Source organism: Cyclopterus lumpus, chromosome 24 (assembly GCF_009769545.1).
Source record: "Cyclopterus lumpus isolate fCycLum1 chromosome 24, fCycLum1.pri, whole genome shotgun sequence".
Taxonomy (NCBI): domain Eukaryota; kingdom Metazoa; phylum Chordata; class Actinopteri; order Perciformes; family Cyclopteridae; genus Cyclopterus; species Cyclopterus lumpus.
Genome location: NC_046989.1, coordinates 14,036,260 through 14,050,808, shown reverse-complemented (window position 1 = coordinate 14,050,808; position 14,549 = coordinate 14,036,260). Strand labels below are relative to the sequence as shown.

The 14,549-nt window shown below is 37.6% G+C and overlaps 2 protein-coding genes and 1 long non-coding RNA gene across 3 annotated transcripts in view; 2 read left to right on the top strand and 1 right to left on the bottom strand.

The window, feature by feature from the left end:
* Positions 1-14,549, top strand: part of LOC117727284 (exostosin-1) — a 196,954-nt gene that overhangs the window by 104,137 nt on the left and 78,268 nt on the right. The window lies entirely within an intron of this gene.
* On the top strand, positions 2,129-3,445 carry LOC117727287. Its single transcript, XR_004609029.1, has 3 exons — positions 2,129-2,402; positions 2,852-2,948; positions 3,086-3,445. It is a non-coding gene; the product is annotated as an uncharacterized LOC117727287 (long non-coding RNA).
* On the bottom strand, positions 6,847-8,466 carry LOC117727286 (moronecidin-like). The gene is made up of 4 exons (XM_034527503.1): positions 8,335-8,466; positions 8,138-8,241; positions 7,216-7,234; positions 6,847-7,129 (listed from the first exon to the last, which is right to left on the bottom strand). Exons 2-4 carry the CDS (start codon positions 8,238-8,240, stop codon positions 7,042-7,044), a joined length of 210 nt encoding a protein of 69 aa, XP_034383394.1. The 5' UTR covers position 8,241; positions 8,335-8,466; the 3' UTR covers positions 6,847-7,041.

Here is a 14,549-nt window from a genome sequence, read left to right as displayed (position 1 = left end):
ACTGGCTCCCCGTCCCACAACGGATCCAATACAAAATCCTTCTCCTCACTCACAAAGCCCTCCATAATCAGGCCCCCTCCTACCTCACCGACCTGCTCCACCACCACACTCCATCCCGTCAGCTCCGCTCCTCTGATGCCAATCTCCTGTCCATCCCACATAGGACCAAGCACCGGACGTGGGGGGATAGAGCCTTCTTCATATCTGCCCCCTCCCTCTGAAACTCTCTCCCCAAACTCATCCGAGACTGCACTGATCTTTCCTTATTCAAATCGCAAATCAAAACCCACCTGTTCAGAACTGTTTTTAATGTGTGACTGTTTGTTTTTGTTTTTTATTAGTGTCCGAGCGACTCAGAAAGTCCCTATACGTTTTATTTGTTTTACCTGTATTTTAGTTATTCTTATTTATTTATTTTTAGGATGTTATAATTATGTGAAGTGTCTTTGAGTATCATGAAAAGCGCTATATAAATTGGATGCATTATTATTAGGGCCCGAGAACCGACGTAGTCGGTCGAGGACCTATTGTTTTCGCTATGTTTATTAGGGCCCGAGAACCGACGTAGTCGGTCGAGGACCTATTGTTTTCGCTATGTTTATTATTATTATTCTTATGCTGGCGCTTTGCAAGGGGAAAAGAGGGTCTAGGCCTAAAGTTGCATACTTCAAAATTCCCACACATATCAGGATCGGTGAAAATACTTATCTGATTGGGGTTTCGGAAAAAAACCGAAAAAATTAGCTCGGTGGCGCCCCCTTGTGTTGGAAAAGCTAATACTTTTTTCCAGCAATGGCCGATTGACTTTTTTTACACATGTTCACTTGGACCTGCTCTACAAATATGTTCAGGGGGTCCATAAAATGCGCCAAAATAGATTTTCCGCCATTTTGAATTTTGTAAAAAACACGTTTTTTCCATTTTCTCCTAAACCCTTGGTCCGATTTTCACGAAAAGTTCGGAGCTTCATTATAGGTTCAATGTCATCTGAGGTTATGAAAAGATTGTTGATATGACGTTGCGTTCAGAAGATATAGGCCAATTAACATCCATGGGGCGTGGCCTAATATTTAAAGACCCATAACTTCCAAATAACTTTGTCCATCCTCACCAAATTGCTAGCATATGTTCACATTGCATCCCTTAACCTACCCTTATTTTTTCGTAACATTTGAACATTAGGGGGCGCTGCAGTGAATTTCTCAATATCGCCATTTTTAGCCTTTTTTCACGTTTTTTTCAATTTTTTGGACGTCGCAAAACTGCGAACTCCTCCCAGAGCTTAAACCCGATTCATTCCAAAATCTGGCTATGTGTTCTAGAGACCTTGGCCATGAAAAGTTATCAAAGGATTATAAAATTTCAAAACTATGCGAGTAGGGTTCTATTTCAAAGCAACGCCATTTTCCATAAAACTTTACGTTGTTATAACTCGGCCATACATAATCTAATCTGCTCCATATTTTTTATATGGCATGACATACTCACCCTGAAGACATATATATGATCATTTTGAATTCAAGTCATAGCGCCACCTAGTGGCAATTTTTTTAACTTTTCCTCACGATTTGGCGAGTTGTAAAACAGTGTACTCCTCCTGGAGCTTAAACCCGATTCATTCCAACGTCGGGCAGTGTGATCTTGAGACCTTAGTAGTCAAAAGTTATCAAAGGATTTTAAAAATATAAAACTATGTGTGTAGGGCGCGACTTCGCCATGAAAATTGAATTTTTGTTTAACTTGGCCATACATTATATAATCTGCTCCATATTTGTCATATGTCATGACATACTGACCCTGAAGACATCCATATAATAATTTTGAACATTTGACATTTTTTTATTCTAAAGTTATAAACATACTCTATTAAAAAATGTGATTTATACAACTGTATCTGTAGCCCTGCGGGTTATAACTATGCTTTGGAAGCAGGAGACCTGTGTTTATGTCCCAGCTGGGACTTATTTCTTGCATGACTTCTTTTTATTTCCTTTAAAAGTTTGATGAATATTAGTGCAGTGTTAGATACAGCAAGGATGCAAGCTGCAATTGAATACCATAGAAGAAGTATTGAGTGGGCGTGTCGAGTCGACGGCTCTGCAGGCGTCAGAACAGCACGGAGCTTCAGACAAGCTCATGTCCACCGCCGGTAAGACGTAAGTTACCTTTATATGTATGTTTATGTTAATCTTTCTTCTCGTCCGGTGTCACGTGACGCGACACGGTAAATGCAGCCGGCGTAGCGAGTTAACCCCGGCAAGCCACGGATACCGTAACTAGTTCAACACCGTGTTAGCTGCCGTTAAAAACCATAGAATAAGTTTAGAGTGGGCCTGTGGAGTCGACGTCTCTGCGGGCTTCAGAACAGCACGGAGCTTCACACAAGCTCATGTCCACTGCCGGTAAGACCTAAGTTACCTTTATATGTATGTTTATGTTAATCTTTCTTCTCGTCCGGTGTCACGTGACGCGACACGGCAAATGCAGCCGGCGTAGCGAGTAAACCCCGGCAAGCCACGGACACCGTAACTAGTTTAACACCGTGTTATTTGTTGAAGCTAAGGCTAGCGAACTCGCTAAGCTAACAATGCGCTAACGCTAATGCTAACATACACACAGTGAAAGAACAGCAAACTATGAACAGACTGTCCCAATGTTTCTTTTTAATCACGTCACGTGATAAACATGCACGCTGAATATTACTTAGCAGATTATGGTTATAATACAACATATACTCAATTAATAAATGAAGTAATATTATAGATTAAACTACTAGCAGTTTATTAAAACGAGTAGTGAGTCCTTATACTTGGGCTACTTAATATTTGTTTGTATGTCCTGCTTTCCATAGAGACTACTATTAATATCTGGTATGAAAACAATAGATGTATGAAGATTAAGAGCTGGAGAGAGATGCTGAGTGTCTCTCCTTCAACATGTGCAGAGCTGTGAGTAAACATCTGGTGTCTTTTATTTCTTTGTCTCTTCTAGCTGAAGATTCAAAATAATTTACAATTCATCCGATTTGCTATTAATCCTGTATTCTATTCAGCATATATGATATTGTTTTGTTTTTGTTTAACAGCTGTTTATGCATCATCCTCATCATCTGCCAGACAACTGGCAACTCCTGTACGGACCCAAACAGCATGCTGCACCCAACAACAACACATCAGATCTCACAATGTGTCAAATGTATGTATGTATATATCTTTTCTCATTTTTATGGTTTTAGATATTTGTGTTTTTGTGACCTTGCACTATAAGCTCTGTGTTCAATATTTACTGTCCCTGTTGTGGTTAATACATATTTTTCATGGACTAATATCTACATGTCTCATTAATATGTGAATCATTATAGTGAACAGTAAAGACATATTTAATTTAATTAGTTGCTAGACTCGCAGGAGAACACCATTTTTGACCGTGTGAGAACAGACAGTGTCGCAACGAATGTTTTGATTTCCTTCATTTTTTGGAACAGACAAATGGGTTTTGTAAGGGAACGTATCTTTTGGTTTGTGTTGGAAAATGTACAACATTAGAAATAAATGACCTTTTCACGTTAAAACCTGGACATTGCATCTGTTCATTGCACGCGTCTAAACTAGTCTACAAGCAACCTTCTCCTATTGATTCATAGGCTTCAAATGTGGTCAGTGGTCTAAAATCCTTGGTGATTAAAGGTTTTCAAAATCTTGTTTTGTGCAAGGCTGTTGCCGTGACATTGACACTTTGCCATGAAGGCAAAGAGGTTTTGGGGGGCTAAACATGCTCAAAACGCACCCAAACTTAGCACACACATATACTGTCTTAAATGTAGTTGTATGATATGATTTTAATCCTTAAAAATGTCAGTCCAAAAAGCAGCTCCCAGTTTACTGGGATGGGGTTCAACTCCCTACAGTGCCATGTTGATGTAGTTGGACTTGAATGAAAGTTAACAAAACAGTATTGTCATTTGCTTTGACTTTAATTTAGAGTTTGCCCTCTACAAATATTAATTTGTAAAAATCAGGAAAAAAAACCTGTAACTCATGGACGCTTGGTCCGACAGTCAAAGACACTCTGCCGCACGAACCGGCGTCCAGCAAGTACCCTCGACGTGCGTGAATTGTCGAGGGCCCGATCAATGCTGCTCGCAGCTTTAATTAGGGTCCTCGTGACGACTTCGTCGTAGAGGAACCTATTGTTTTTGTAAGAGTTATTATTCTTATTTTCCTCTCCCTGGAAACTGCCTTTTGGGGCCTTTATCATATCCCGAACTTTCTGAAATTTCACATGCATATCAGGTCTGGCGAAAAATTTGATAATTTGGAGGTCTCGCATTTTAGTACAAATAATTTACTCTATAGCGCCCCCTTGAAGTGGAAAAGTCCAGCCCCTTCAAACCCAATGACCGATTGACTTGAAATTTGGTAGACATGTCCACTTGGACCTCCTCTACAAAAAAGTCAATGGTGGCCATAAAATGCGCCTAATTAGATTTACCGCCATTTTGAATTTTGTAAAAAACTCGTTTTTTCCATTTTATGCTAAACGCTTAGTCCGATTGATACGAAAAATGTTATGGTACATTATTGGTTCGACGTCATCATATGTTGTGAAAAGATTGTTGATATGTCATTGCGTTCAGAAGATATGGACCAATGAACTTTAAGGGGTGTGGCCTGATATTTAAAGACACATAACTTCCAAATAACTTGGCCTATCCATACCAAATTGCTAGCATATGTCCGCATTGATTCCCTTAACGTTCTCTAATTTTTTCATAATATTTGAACATTAGGGGGCGCTGCAGTCAATCGCTCAATATCGCCATTTTTAACCATTTTTAGCCATTTTTTCATGTTTTTTCACTTTTTTGGACGTCGCAAAACTGCGAACTCCTCCTAGAGCTTAAACCCGATTCCTTCCAAAATTTGGCTATGTGTACTAGAGACCTTGGCCATGAAAAGTTATCAAAGGATTTTGAAAATATAAAACTTTGTGCGGCCGGACATATTTCAAAGTTTCGCCATTCGCCATAAAAATGTAAGTTGTTATAACTCGGCCATACATAATCTAATCTGCTCCAAAATATTCATATGGCATGACATACTGACCCTGAAGACATCCATATAATAATTTTGAATTCACGTCATAGCGCCACCTAGTGGCACATTTTTAAACTTTTCCTCACGCTTTGGGGTGTTGTAAAACAGTGTACTCCTCCTAGAGCATAAACCCGATTCATTCCTAAGTCGGGCAGTGTGATCTTGAGACCTTAGTAGTCAAAAGTTATCAAAGGATTTTAAAAATATAAAACTATGTGCGTAGGGCGCGACGGCAAAAAAAACATTCGCCATGACAATGGAATTTTTTTTAACTCGGCCATACATTATGTAATCTGCTCCATATTTCTCATATGTCATGACACACTGCCCCTGAAGACATCCATATGGTAATTTTGCATTTTAGTCATAGCGCCACCTAGTGGAAACAGTAGGTTACATGTTTTCTACTTTCAGACCCTTCTCCTCACAGATTAATCAGATCCCTCTCAGAATGTTTTTAGAATAGACTTAAGACCTTGATAATGCTTCGCTGTGAAGATTGTATGGACTCGTTGAATGACGGCGAGTCGGAGCATCGGCGAAGTTTGATCCGAGAGGTCTGATCCTTCGCCGTGACCGAATAAACCAATGTAACATGCTCGAAACGTAACTAAACTTAGCACACGCGTTTAAAGTCAAAGATGTAGTTACCCGATACGATTTTTATGCTTCGGAATGGCAATATGGCTTGATAGCGCCCCCTACAAACATTAATTTAAGCAGCCCCGGCGCTACGCTTCACCTACATTAATGAAACTTGGTAGGCATATGTAAAACATGTAAACGGAAAAGAAAGTCTCTTGGGACCATGCTCTAAACGGTACCGCAAGTCAGCCATTTTGATTTTGTGTGATTTTACCATTAATTCTTGTGTATTTCATGCCACTGTACATTACTGAACTCGTGAGGAAGGGAATTTATCAGATCCCCTTTACTGAACTCGTGAGGAAGGGAATTTATCAGATCCCCTTTACTGAACTCGTGAGGAAGGGAATTTATCAGATCCCCTTTAAATGTATTATGTTGATGCATGTTGTCTCTGGCCATACGGTGGATACAGCAAGTGGTGGACTGTTTGCAGTACAGTATAATTTGCAGCATCGCTCCCTGCAGGAAAAACCGTCAAACTCGCAGACGCTCACTCCGACGGTCGCAGACGCTCCCGGGCCGCTTGGGCCGGCGTCCGGCCGGCACCCCTGACGTGAAGGCGGAACGAGGACCCGCCCATCGCTGCTTGCAGCTTTAATTATTATTATTATTCATAATAATTAGATGTTAAAGGTCCTTGTATATTAGTATGTATGCCTATTTACTACATATTTTCATTAATAATAATAATTATAATAATAATAATGCATTTAATTTATATAGCGCTTTTCATAATACTCAAAGACACTTCACATAATTAAAACATCCTAAAAGCTAAAAATAAATAAATAAGAATAGCTAAATTACAGGTAAAACAAATAAATGGGGACTTTCTGAGTCGCTCGGACCCTGATAACGGGGAGCCAGTGAACTTGTTTTTAAATGTTAGTATTCCTTTTCTCCTGTTTCTCAGGTTCATCTTATCTGCAACATGTCAGCTACCTTATACAGGTGTTATCTTTAATGTGTCACCTATCTACACAAATCTCTGTAAGGTCATTGTGTTGAGATCTCATGACTGTTTAGGCCATAATACACAATTCAAATAATTTCCATTCAAATGTATTCCGATTTTTCATTTAAATAATACAACAGAGAAATATTGTTGGCGTATTGCAGTTTGGGAATTTAATTCAAATGGCTTTTTAAAAAAAAAATCAAAATAAACAATGTAAACATATTTTTGATCAATGCTCAGCCCAGTGGCTCAATTTAATATTTTTAATGATGAAGTGCCAGAAGCATTTCTTTTCAGACAAAGTTTCCGAGTTGCTCTTTTAGATGGACCATCATAGACTCAGGCGAAAGCTCGCTCTCGGTCAAAGACACGTTGTTCCAGCTTTTGCTGCTCTGCCATTGCATCATCTTGGCCTTTGTGGATAAGCCTGATGGGGGAGAGGATTTAGAGAGTTGAGTTCAACAGAATGACAATTTATGCAACGAGCAGTTGTTAAAATATACAACTACTTACTTATGGATCTGCTTGCCGACTATATAAAACAGACAAGAGAAAATAAAGTTATTCACATTATTCTTTGTAGGACTTTTCAGTAAGTTATTAATCACAACATATTGCATTATAAACTTGTATTAACTGCACACTCGCACATAGTGTCTCCTGCATTAGTGCTTGGTATTGGTGACATCTTTTCATTAAAGCTGCAAAATTACACGAGTTCTATAACATATTATTAACATACTTATAATGCATTAGAATCTGCTACATGCCACAATTATAGTTATAAGCACTCACAAGTATTCATAATGATTCTTAAAAATACATATAACATATTATAAAGCATTTTATAATGACTTACAGGGTATCATAAAACAATAATTATTGCTGGTCACTCACTGATTTTTAATCAATTATAATCCCTGTAATAATACATTATATTGTGATTATATGTTGCTCCTAGTGGCTGTTTGCTTTAAGTAAAGTGAAAAAGGAATAATTAAATCTATACAGGAACAGCACTTTACTTAAAGCAAACAATGGCCACTGACTAATGGATTATAAGAATATGAAAATGTATTAAGGCTATGGGAATTATAATACGCTGCCATGTTTGGAAATAAATGTGATCAGTGATCGTGAAGTACTATGAAACATGACTTTATAAATCATTCTAAAATGTGTTTACATTTTTTATGGTTATTGTTAGAAAGCCTTAATAATGTATGAGTTCTTATCGCCATAATTAGACAGTGCTGAAAGTAGATTAGAATGCATTATGTTTTTTTGTTCCCGTTCACATGAGTATCATAGAAAGTTATTTTTTTATATTCAACGAAAAGAGCCAAACTTGATATGATAATTAATTACACAAGTGCAATTTCAGGTACAATCAAAATGTGAAAAATAAAAAAATATATATTTTATGATTAGTTACGGTCAATAAGTCCATGTAAAATGCGTCCGAAAAAAAAACACTCCCCGGGTTCAGCCATGAGGACGACCAGCGACAACACAAGGAAGAGAGTGATGCACTTCATCCTGGAAAACAAGAAACAAACAAACGGCAAATGTTCAGCCTGCCTGCATCATGGATTTTACAAAGAGTTAAATAAAGAAAGATGAGATACTCACGCTTTTCCAAGTTTCGTGTCCACAAAAGCTGTTATCAAAACGAACAAATAGAGCAGTGTGAGATCCACAGGTGGTGCGCACCTCTTTTAATAGGGAGCGATAGATACCCTTACTCATCGTTTGTGCAGTGTTTTGCAATACAGGAAGCTCACTCTGTTCATGACAGTGTCAAACAGAATACCTTAATCTGAAGAAAATGTCCCATTTCTTTTCTCATATGTTCATATCTTAAATTAATTGAGCTATTAATGTGTTTCGTCTGTCCATCTTAAATTATATTTTTTTCGATATTCAAATTCAACTAGTATGTTGAGGTAAGAGAGAAAAGAGGGAGATGCACACAACCAAGCAAATTAACATTGTATTTATTAACTTAAGGCAACATAAGAGGCAACTTAATCTAACAGTGGCGTGTGGAGTCAGTAAGTTCATTAGTGTAGGTGTGTGTGAGTGGAAAGTGTGTACGGAATGTTTTATAGTGTCAAACCATAAAGTCAACCAAAAAACAAATAGGTGTTTTAGGGAGGAGAGAGGAGCCAACTGAGCTCAAAAAGGGTTTTTAAAAGAGTTGAACCCGGGGCAAGCATGAGAATGACAGTCAACACCAGAAACACCAGAACACATCTCCTCCTGACAAACAACAACATAGTGACCACAGTTGTTTCCATCTACTTCAATAACCCATCCAATGTTATATCTGCTATACAAGTCTCATTATGTATTCAATTGTAATTATTTTCACATATCCCAAAGAGATTTTGTTATTTTGTTTCCAACTATTGACCTCTAGAAGAAAAGAAAGTGCAGAAAACTGTAGCGGCAAGGTGAGCAGTTGTAAAACCTCCAGGCAATATTAATATGTGTGTTTGTTAAGAAGTGGTCTCTTTCTGTAAAACTGGGCCAGGGTTGAGATCCTCACTGTTTGTGCAGTATTCAGTCAAATTAAGTTTCTCATTGTATTTCACAACATCTGGTGCTGTGCACAGATGGCTCGGTGTTGACTGAATTTACAATGTCACTTCTATAAATTAGCTTTTTTCATGCCGTGAGAAATGAGCGCTGTAGAATATATACGACATCTAAAATGAACTCGAAGAACAATGTTAGCGAAATGAGGGCTTAAAAATAAATAAATGACTAGATTTTCTGTTGGTTTAAAATTTTAACATAAAAAAAGGTGCATATAGGGTCATGAAAGTCTAGGTAGACACTTTTAAACATCTAATATTTGGTATTGTTTTTTCTTTAACTTACTATCCAACCATAACAACTCTTGCCACATTCTGCCAACCTAAACAGATGTCTTTGTATAACAGCGTCAGTATGGACAGAATATTGCACATCTACGTTAGATTATTAAATTAAACAGCAGCTAATGATGAAATAAAGTCACTATTTGATAAAACAAGCAATAATGTCACACATATGGTCCTTCCAGTGGAGCATTTTGGCAATAGGAGCTGTTTGCGTCAATGGTTTTAGAAAAGTAAGAATTTAAGATTTTATTTTTGCAAAATGTTGTGCAACCAGTATGACTAAGGCATTTGAGAAAACCACTCAAGGGAAATGGTCACCACAAATGTTGCAACATAACAAGCTAGGTAGACAGTTTGAAGTGTGCAGAGCCTATCTGATGTCAAGTCACAGTGACAGTGCAAGAACATTTTTCAGCCACACAATGCCAGAAATTGCACAAGGGAAGTTTGTGTGAGGGCTCAATGGCAGCCACAGTATACTTACTTTTGATCAAGCCAGAAAAGGGTACGGCCGAACCGAGGGAGATAATCCAAAGTTTAATTTGGTGGCAGACATCAGCACATTATCCAATAAATCTAACATGTTTAATTTCCAACAATGTAGTCATATACTGTAGCATTCCCACCAGATAACGTTAAAGAATGAGGCCTATAGTTTCAGTTGGACATTTTGTTTTCTTCACTTAAGGTATAGCATTATTTAGTTAATCGTCTTTGGTTTCTGTAAGCAGAAGCATTTTACATGTGCAATATCCATTTTTGTTTCCCCACTATTATAACTGTTGCAGTTGTTTGCAAGCATGCTGGAAATGTGATTGGTTTCAGACATAACTCTCAGAAAGTTAAGTTTGATATAATTCAGTTCTGAGTAAGTAAATGTATAACATGCTTGATTTATTGGCCACCCTTTATAAATTGTCCAGACTTTATTGCATTAAATGGGGGTGCCATCGGCACTTCATTGTTGTACACATATATGCAAGTGGTAGGTAATACATCTCTGTGTTTTGATAGGAATAAGGAAAACGGCAAAGAATAATTCTACATGTTTGAGAGGAAGCAGCACCTAGTTCAAACTTTAGTCTGATTATTAACAACTCGCTTTGATAATTTGGTCATTTAGTGTGCACACACCCAAATAATCGTTGACAGGTGCTGGATCAGAAGACAAAGGCAAAAGTCAGTTTGGTGTGCATTCATAACAATACAGTATTGTAGCCATGTTACTAGAGCCTGCTTTGATTCTGCTTTTGTGCTCCGGTACCTAAGTGGAAGCAATAAAATGTTTGTTCAGATAAAGTTATTTTCAGATCAAACATCAGTAGATTGTGAAATATAAATCTGCACAGTTTAAGATAATAATATATTTTTCTGGTGAAAAATAATTTTATGTGTGGGTAAAAAAAAATGCGGTAGCTTAATTAATGGCACTAATGCATCGTGCTCTCATAAATAATTATTACGTCCTGATTATGCGTGGTTTCATTTTGCTACGCACCTTGCCAGCCTTTATACCCCACGGGACATCTCGCCAATATTTGCATTGGGAAAAGCTAAAAATCCGCTAAAAATCAGGAGACAGTGGGGAAAAATTAGGCAGTACTCTGTTTGGATCGAACCGGCTGGTCGCCGAGTTATGAATTTTCAAAGAGTTGTCCCAAATGGCGTTTACCAGGTGGCTACGTGCTTAGGACACTCGGGACAAAAAGGGACATTTGGGAATGCTGGCCCCGAATTGGCATAAACTGTCCCAACATTCTGCCATTTGGGTTAGGACAATTGGCCTACATGACCATCTCATACAAATGTAGTCGAAATGTTCTCTTTATTTTTATACTTTAAATCAAGGTAAATAAATGGAACCTTTTTAAAATCAAAGGGGGGCTTGTGAATATTAAATGACCAACACGTTGTGCTCATAGCTGCAAGTTAAGTTCTCAAAAAACTGGCCCAAAGAGCAAAATTGAAGCCATATTACAATATCTTTTTACCCTTTTATTTGTTGACATATGTAGAAAATGTCCATAATATCTTAAATATTAGGCCAAAGCAACCAAGATTTTGGACACACGTTGTAGATGGGGCCAAACCCCATATAAAGCATCTAGAAAATAATATTTTCTTTTGGAAAATCCCAAATTAGGATGTTGACAAGTCTGACACCCTCTGAAGAAGTTGGTCAGATCGGATAAATAATTTTTCTAAACTTGTCAGAGCCCTGCTTGTTGTAGCAATGACCAAATGTGTCGCATCCATTTTGGTTACCTCCCACTTAGCATGTCTTTTGATAGGATAATTGAATGAAAAAGAATACCCAAATGTCACTGCTTCAAACTGTCGTAACGTCTCCAAAAATTATTGAAACTGGTTTATGGTTGTATGAAACATTCCCTTTGATGACTTGAATTAGCACATTAAGCAGCAAGTCTGTACACCCTTTGGAAAGCTGTCTGTCTTTCTTCAGGAACTTTCTACTGAGCTGAAACCAACTTATTCTTGAAGGGTGTTCTCTGTTGTCGACTATATGCCATTTAGAAGAGATTTGATGGGACCTAACGTGGACTGACTCTCAAGTGACCTTTCAGACAGGCCCAAATGGCAGCGGGACATTCAACACAATCTCTGCCATTTGGGTTAGGACAATTGCCCTATGTGACCGTCCCATGCAAATGTAGGCCAAATGTCCTAACCCATGTGGTAGACATTTTCCCAATTGTCCTCATTTTCAAACATGCATAATAAATCATCAAATAGCTAAACAGTCAGACAATTGAAGCCAGCATCCAATATGAGGTTCCTGAACTTGCTCCAGAAGATACCCACCATCCGAGAAGCTATCTTCTTTAAAAAGTGTTCACCTTTCACTAATATCTCACTGATGTAGGAGCATTAAAGGGCATCCTCTTTATTGTTTATATATTTCTTGTAAAAACTGCAAAGTGGCTACCTTGTGCTTAATTTGGCCTTTTTGGGACCATTGGGGTGGTCCTCACGCATCCGGTACCATAACTGACATAATGTTCTCCATTGAATGTCATACCCGAAAGGCAGAACATGTCCCATTTGGCAAAAATAACTTAATGGCGCCCTCCCCAGCCCCAAATGGCAGTTTTGGTCTCTATCGTCCCAATGGGATGTAGGCGAAATGGCCACCACATTGTCACCATGGTGTAAAAGTTCCTTTTGGGTAGTAAACCACATGTTAAATTTGGGATGCTTAGGGGGCATTTGCTTGCTTTTATGGATAGAATAACATTTCCAATCCAATGGTGATTTATATTTTGACACATCATTACGTTTATCCTTAATGCTGATATTGAACACTGATTAACAAGAACATTCAAGAATGCTTGTAATCTGTGGGTCTTTTTTTATGACATACATTACCTACAATATATTAAATACTCAAGCTCAAGTTCAAGTTGTTTCTTACAAATGCAGTTCATAGTTGTTTTCATGGTGGTACAACAACTGTGGGCCGATTGTAGCTCAGTGATGTGCAGGGTCATCTTTCAATCAGAGTATCGGCAGTTCGATCCCCGGCTCTGCTAGTCCATGTTGATGTGTCCTTGGGCAAGACACTTCCCATAGCTGTGCCTACGGTGTATGGATGTGCCTATGCATGTTAGTTACTGCTGATGGGCCTCCCGTCAGTGTGTGAATGGGTGTGAATGGGTCACTGATGACAAGTTGTGTGAAAACGCTTTGAGTGGTTAGAAGACAAGAAAAGTGATATACAAAATCAGGCCCATTTACAATATTAAAACAACGCAATATACAAGAATCAGCTCCAAATGTGCACTTTCTGGGCACTGAACAATCCCTACAGCATTACACACAATACAATTTAGTTTTGAAAATAACATTGATCCTGAGGCAAATTTGTATAATGATTATAAATCAGTATCAGTTCAATAATCTAAATTCAGAGGGTTTTTCTATTATACATTTTGATGGTATCCATTCAAATGTTGATGAAATAAAAGACTATTTAAATCATTAAAACATACATTTCAAGTTATTGCTATAAATGAGACTTGGTTAACAAATGAAAAAGGTGTTGACTTTGTCCTACAATGGTACTATATGTTCAGAGAAAATAAGATACATAAGAGAGGTGGTGGTAGCATTTTATGTACAGAAAAACTTTAAATGTAAGGTAATCGATAGCACAGTTGTTTATGATATTGTGGAGAGTTTGACAATTAAAATGTTTTTACTGATATCAGTGATAATTTTCCTATCAGACATAAATTAAAACTTAACTGCTCAGTTGGCTTAAGTGAGCCTAAAATACATAGTGGAGGACAGTAAAAAATAATATTCAAAAGACTAATTGATCATATTATTCAAAATAACAGCTGATATGAATTTCCATGTTATTTTCTAGACAGCTCTGATGCTACTGTGTATGATCATTGTGTGTGTTGGAACTACTCAGGCCAACACAATTGTTGGGCCTGATAACAAAAAGGATTTGTTTGATAATACTAAGAATAATATAAATCCCTATTTTTACCATTTCAAAATGTAGATAAGCATTACATGAATAATTATAGACCAATATCCCTTCTTCCTCAATTTTCAAAGATTCTAGAGAAATTAGTCTTATTATCTATTTGAACATCAGTATGGACTACTTATGCATTAAAGGAGATGGGGAAGACATAATAAAGGCAGTTGAAAATGATGAGTAATCTATTGGTATTTACGTTGACCTCCAGACGACTTTTGATACTATAAAATATAGATCACAGTAAATTTTGAAAATTGGTGAAGTATGGGATAAGAGGCATAGCTTACTCATGGCTGAAAGGCTATTTGGAAAAAAGACAGCAATGTGTGCGAGTTAATGACATGGTGTCCGGACTTAGGTCACCAGTAGAGTACCATAATAGTGATCAGTCCAATACTTTTTTATACTTTATATTACTGATATTTGTATTGTTAGTAAATTAT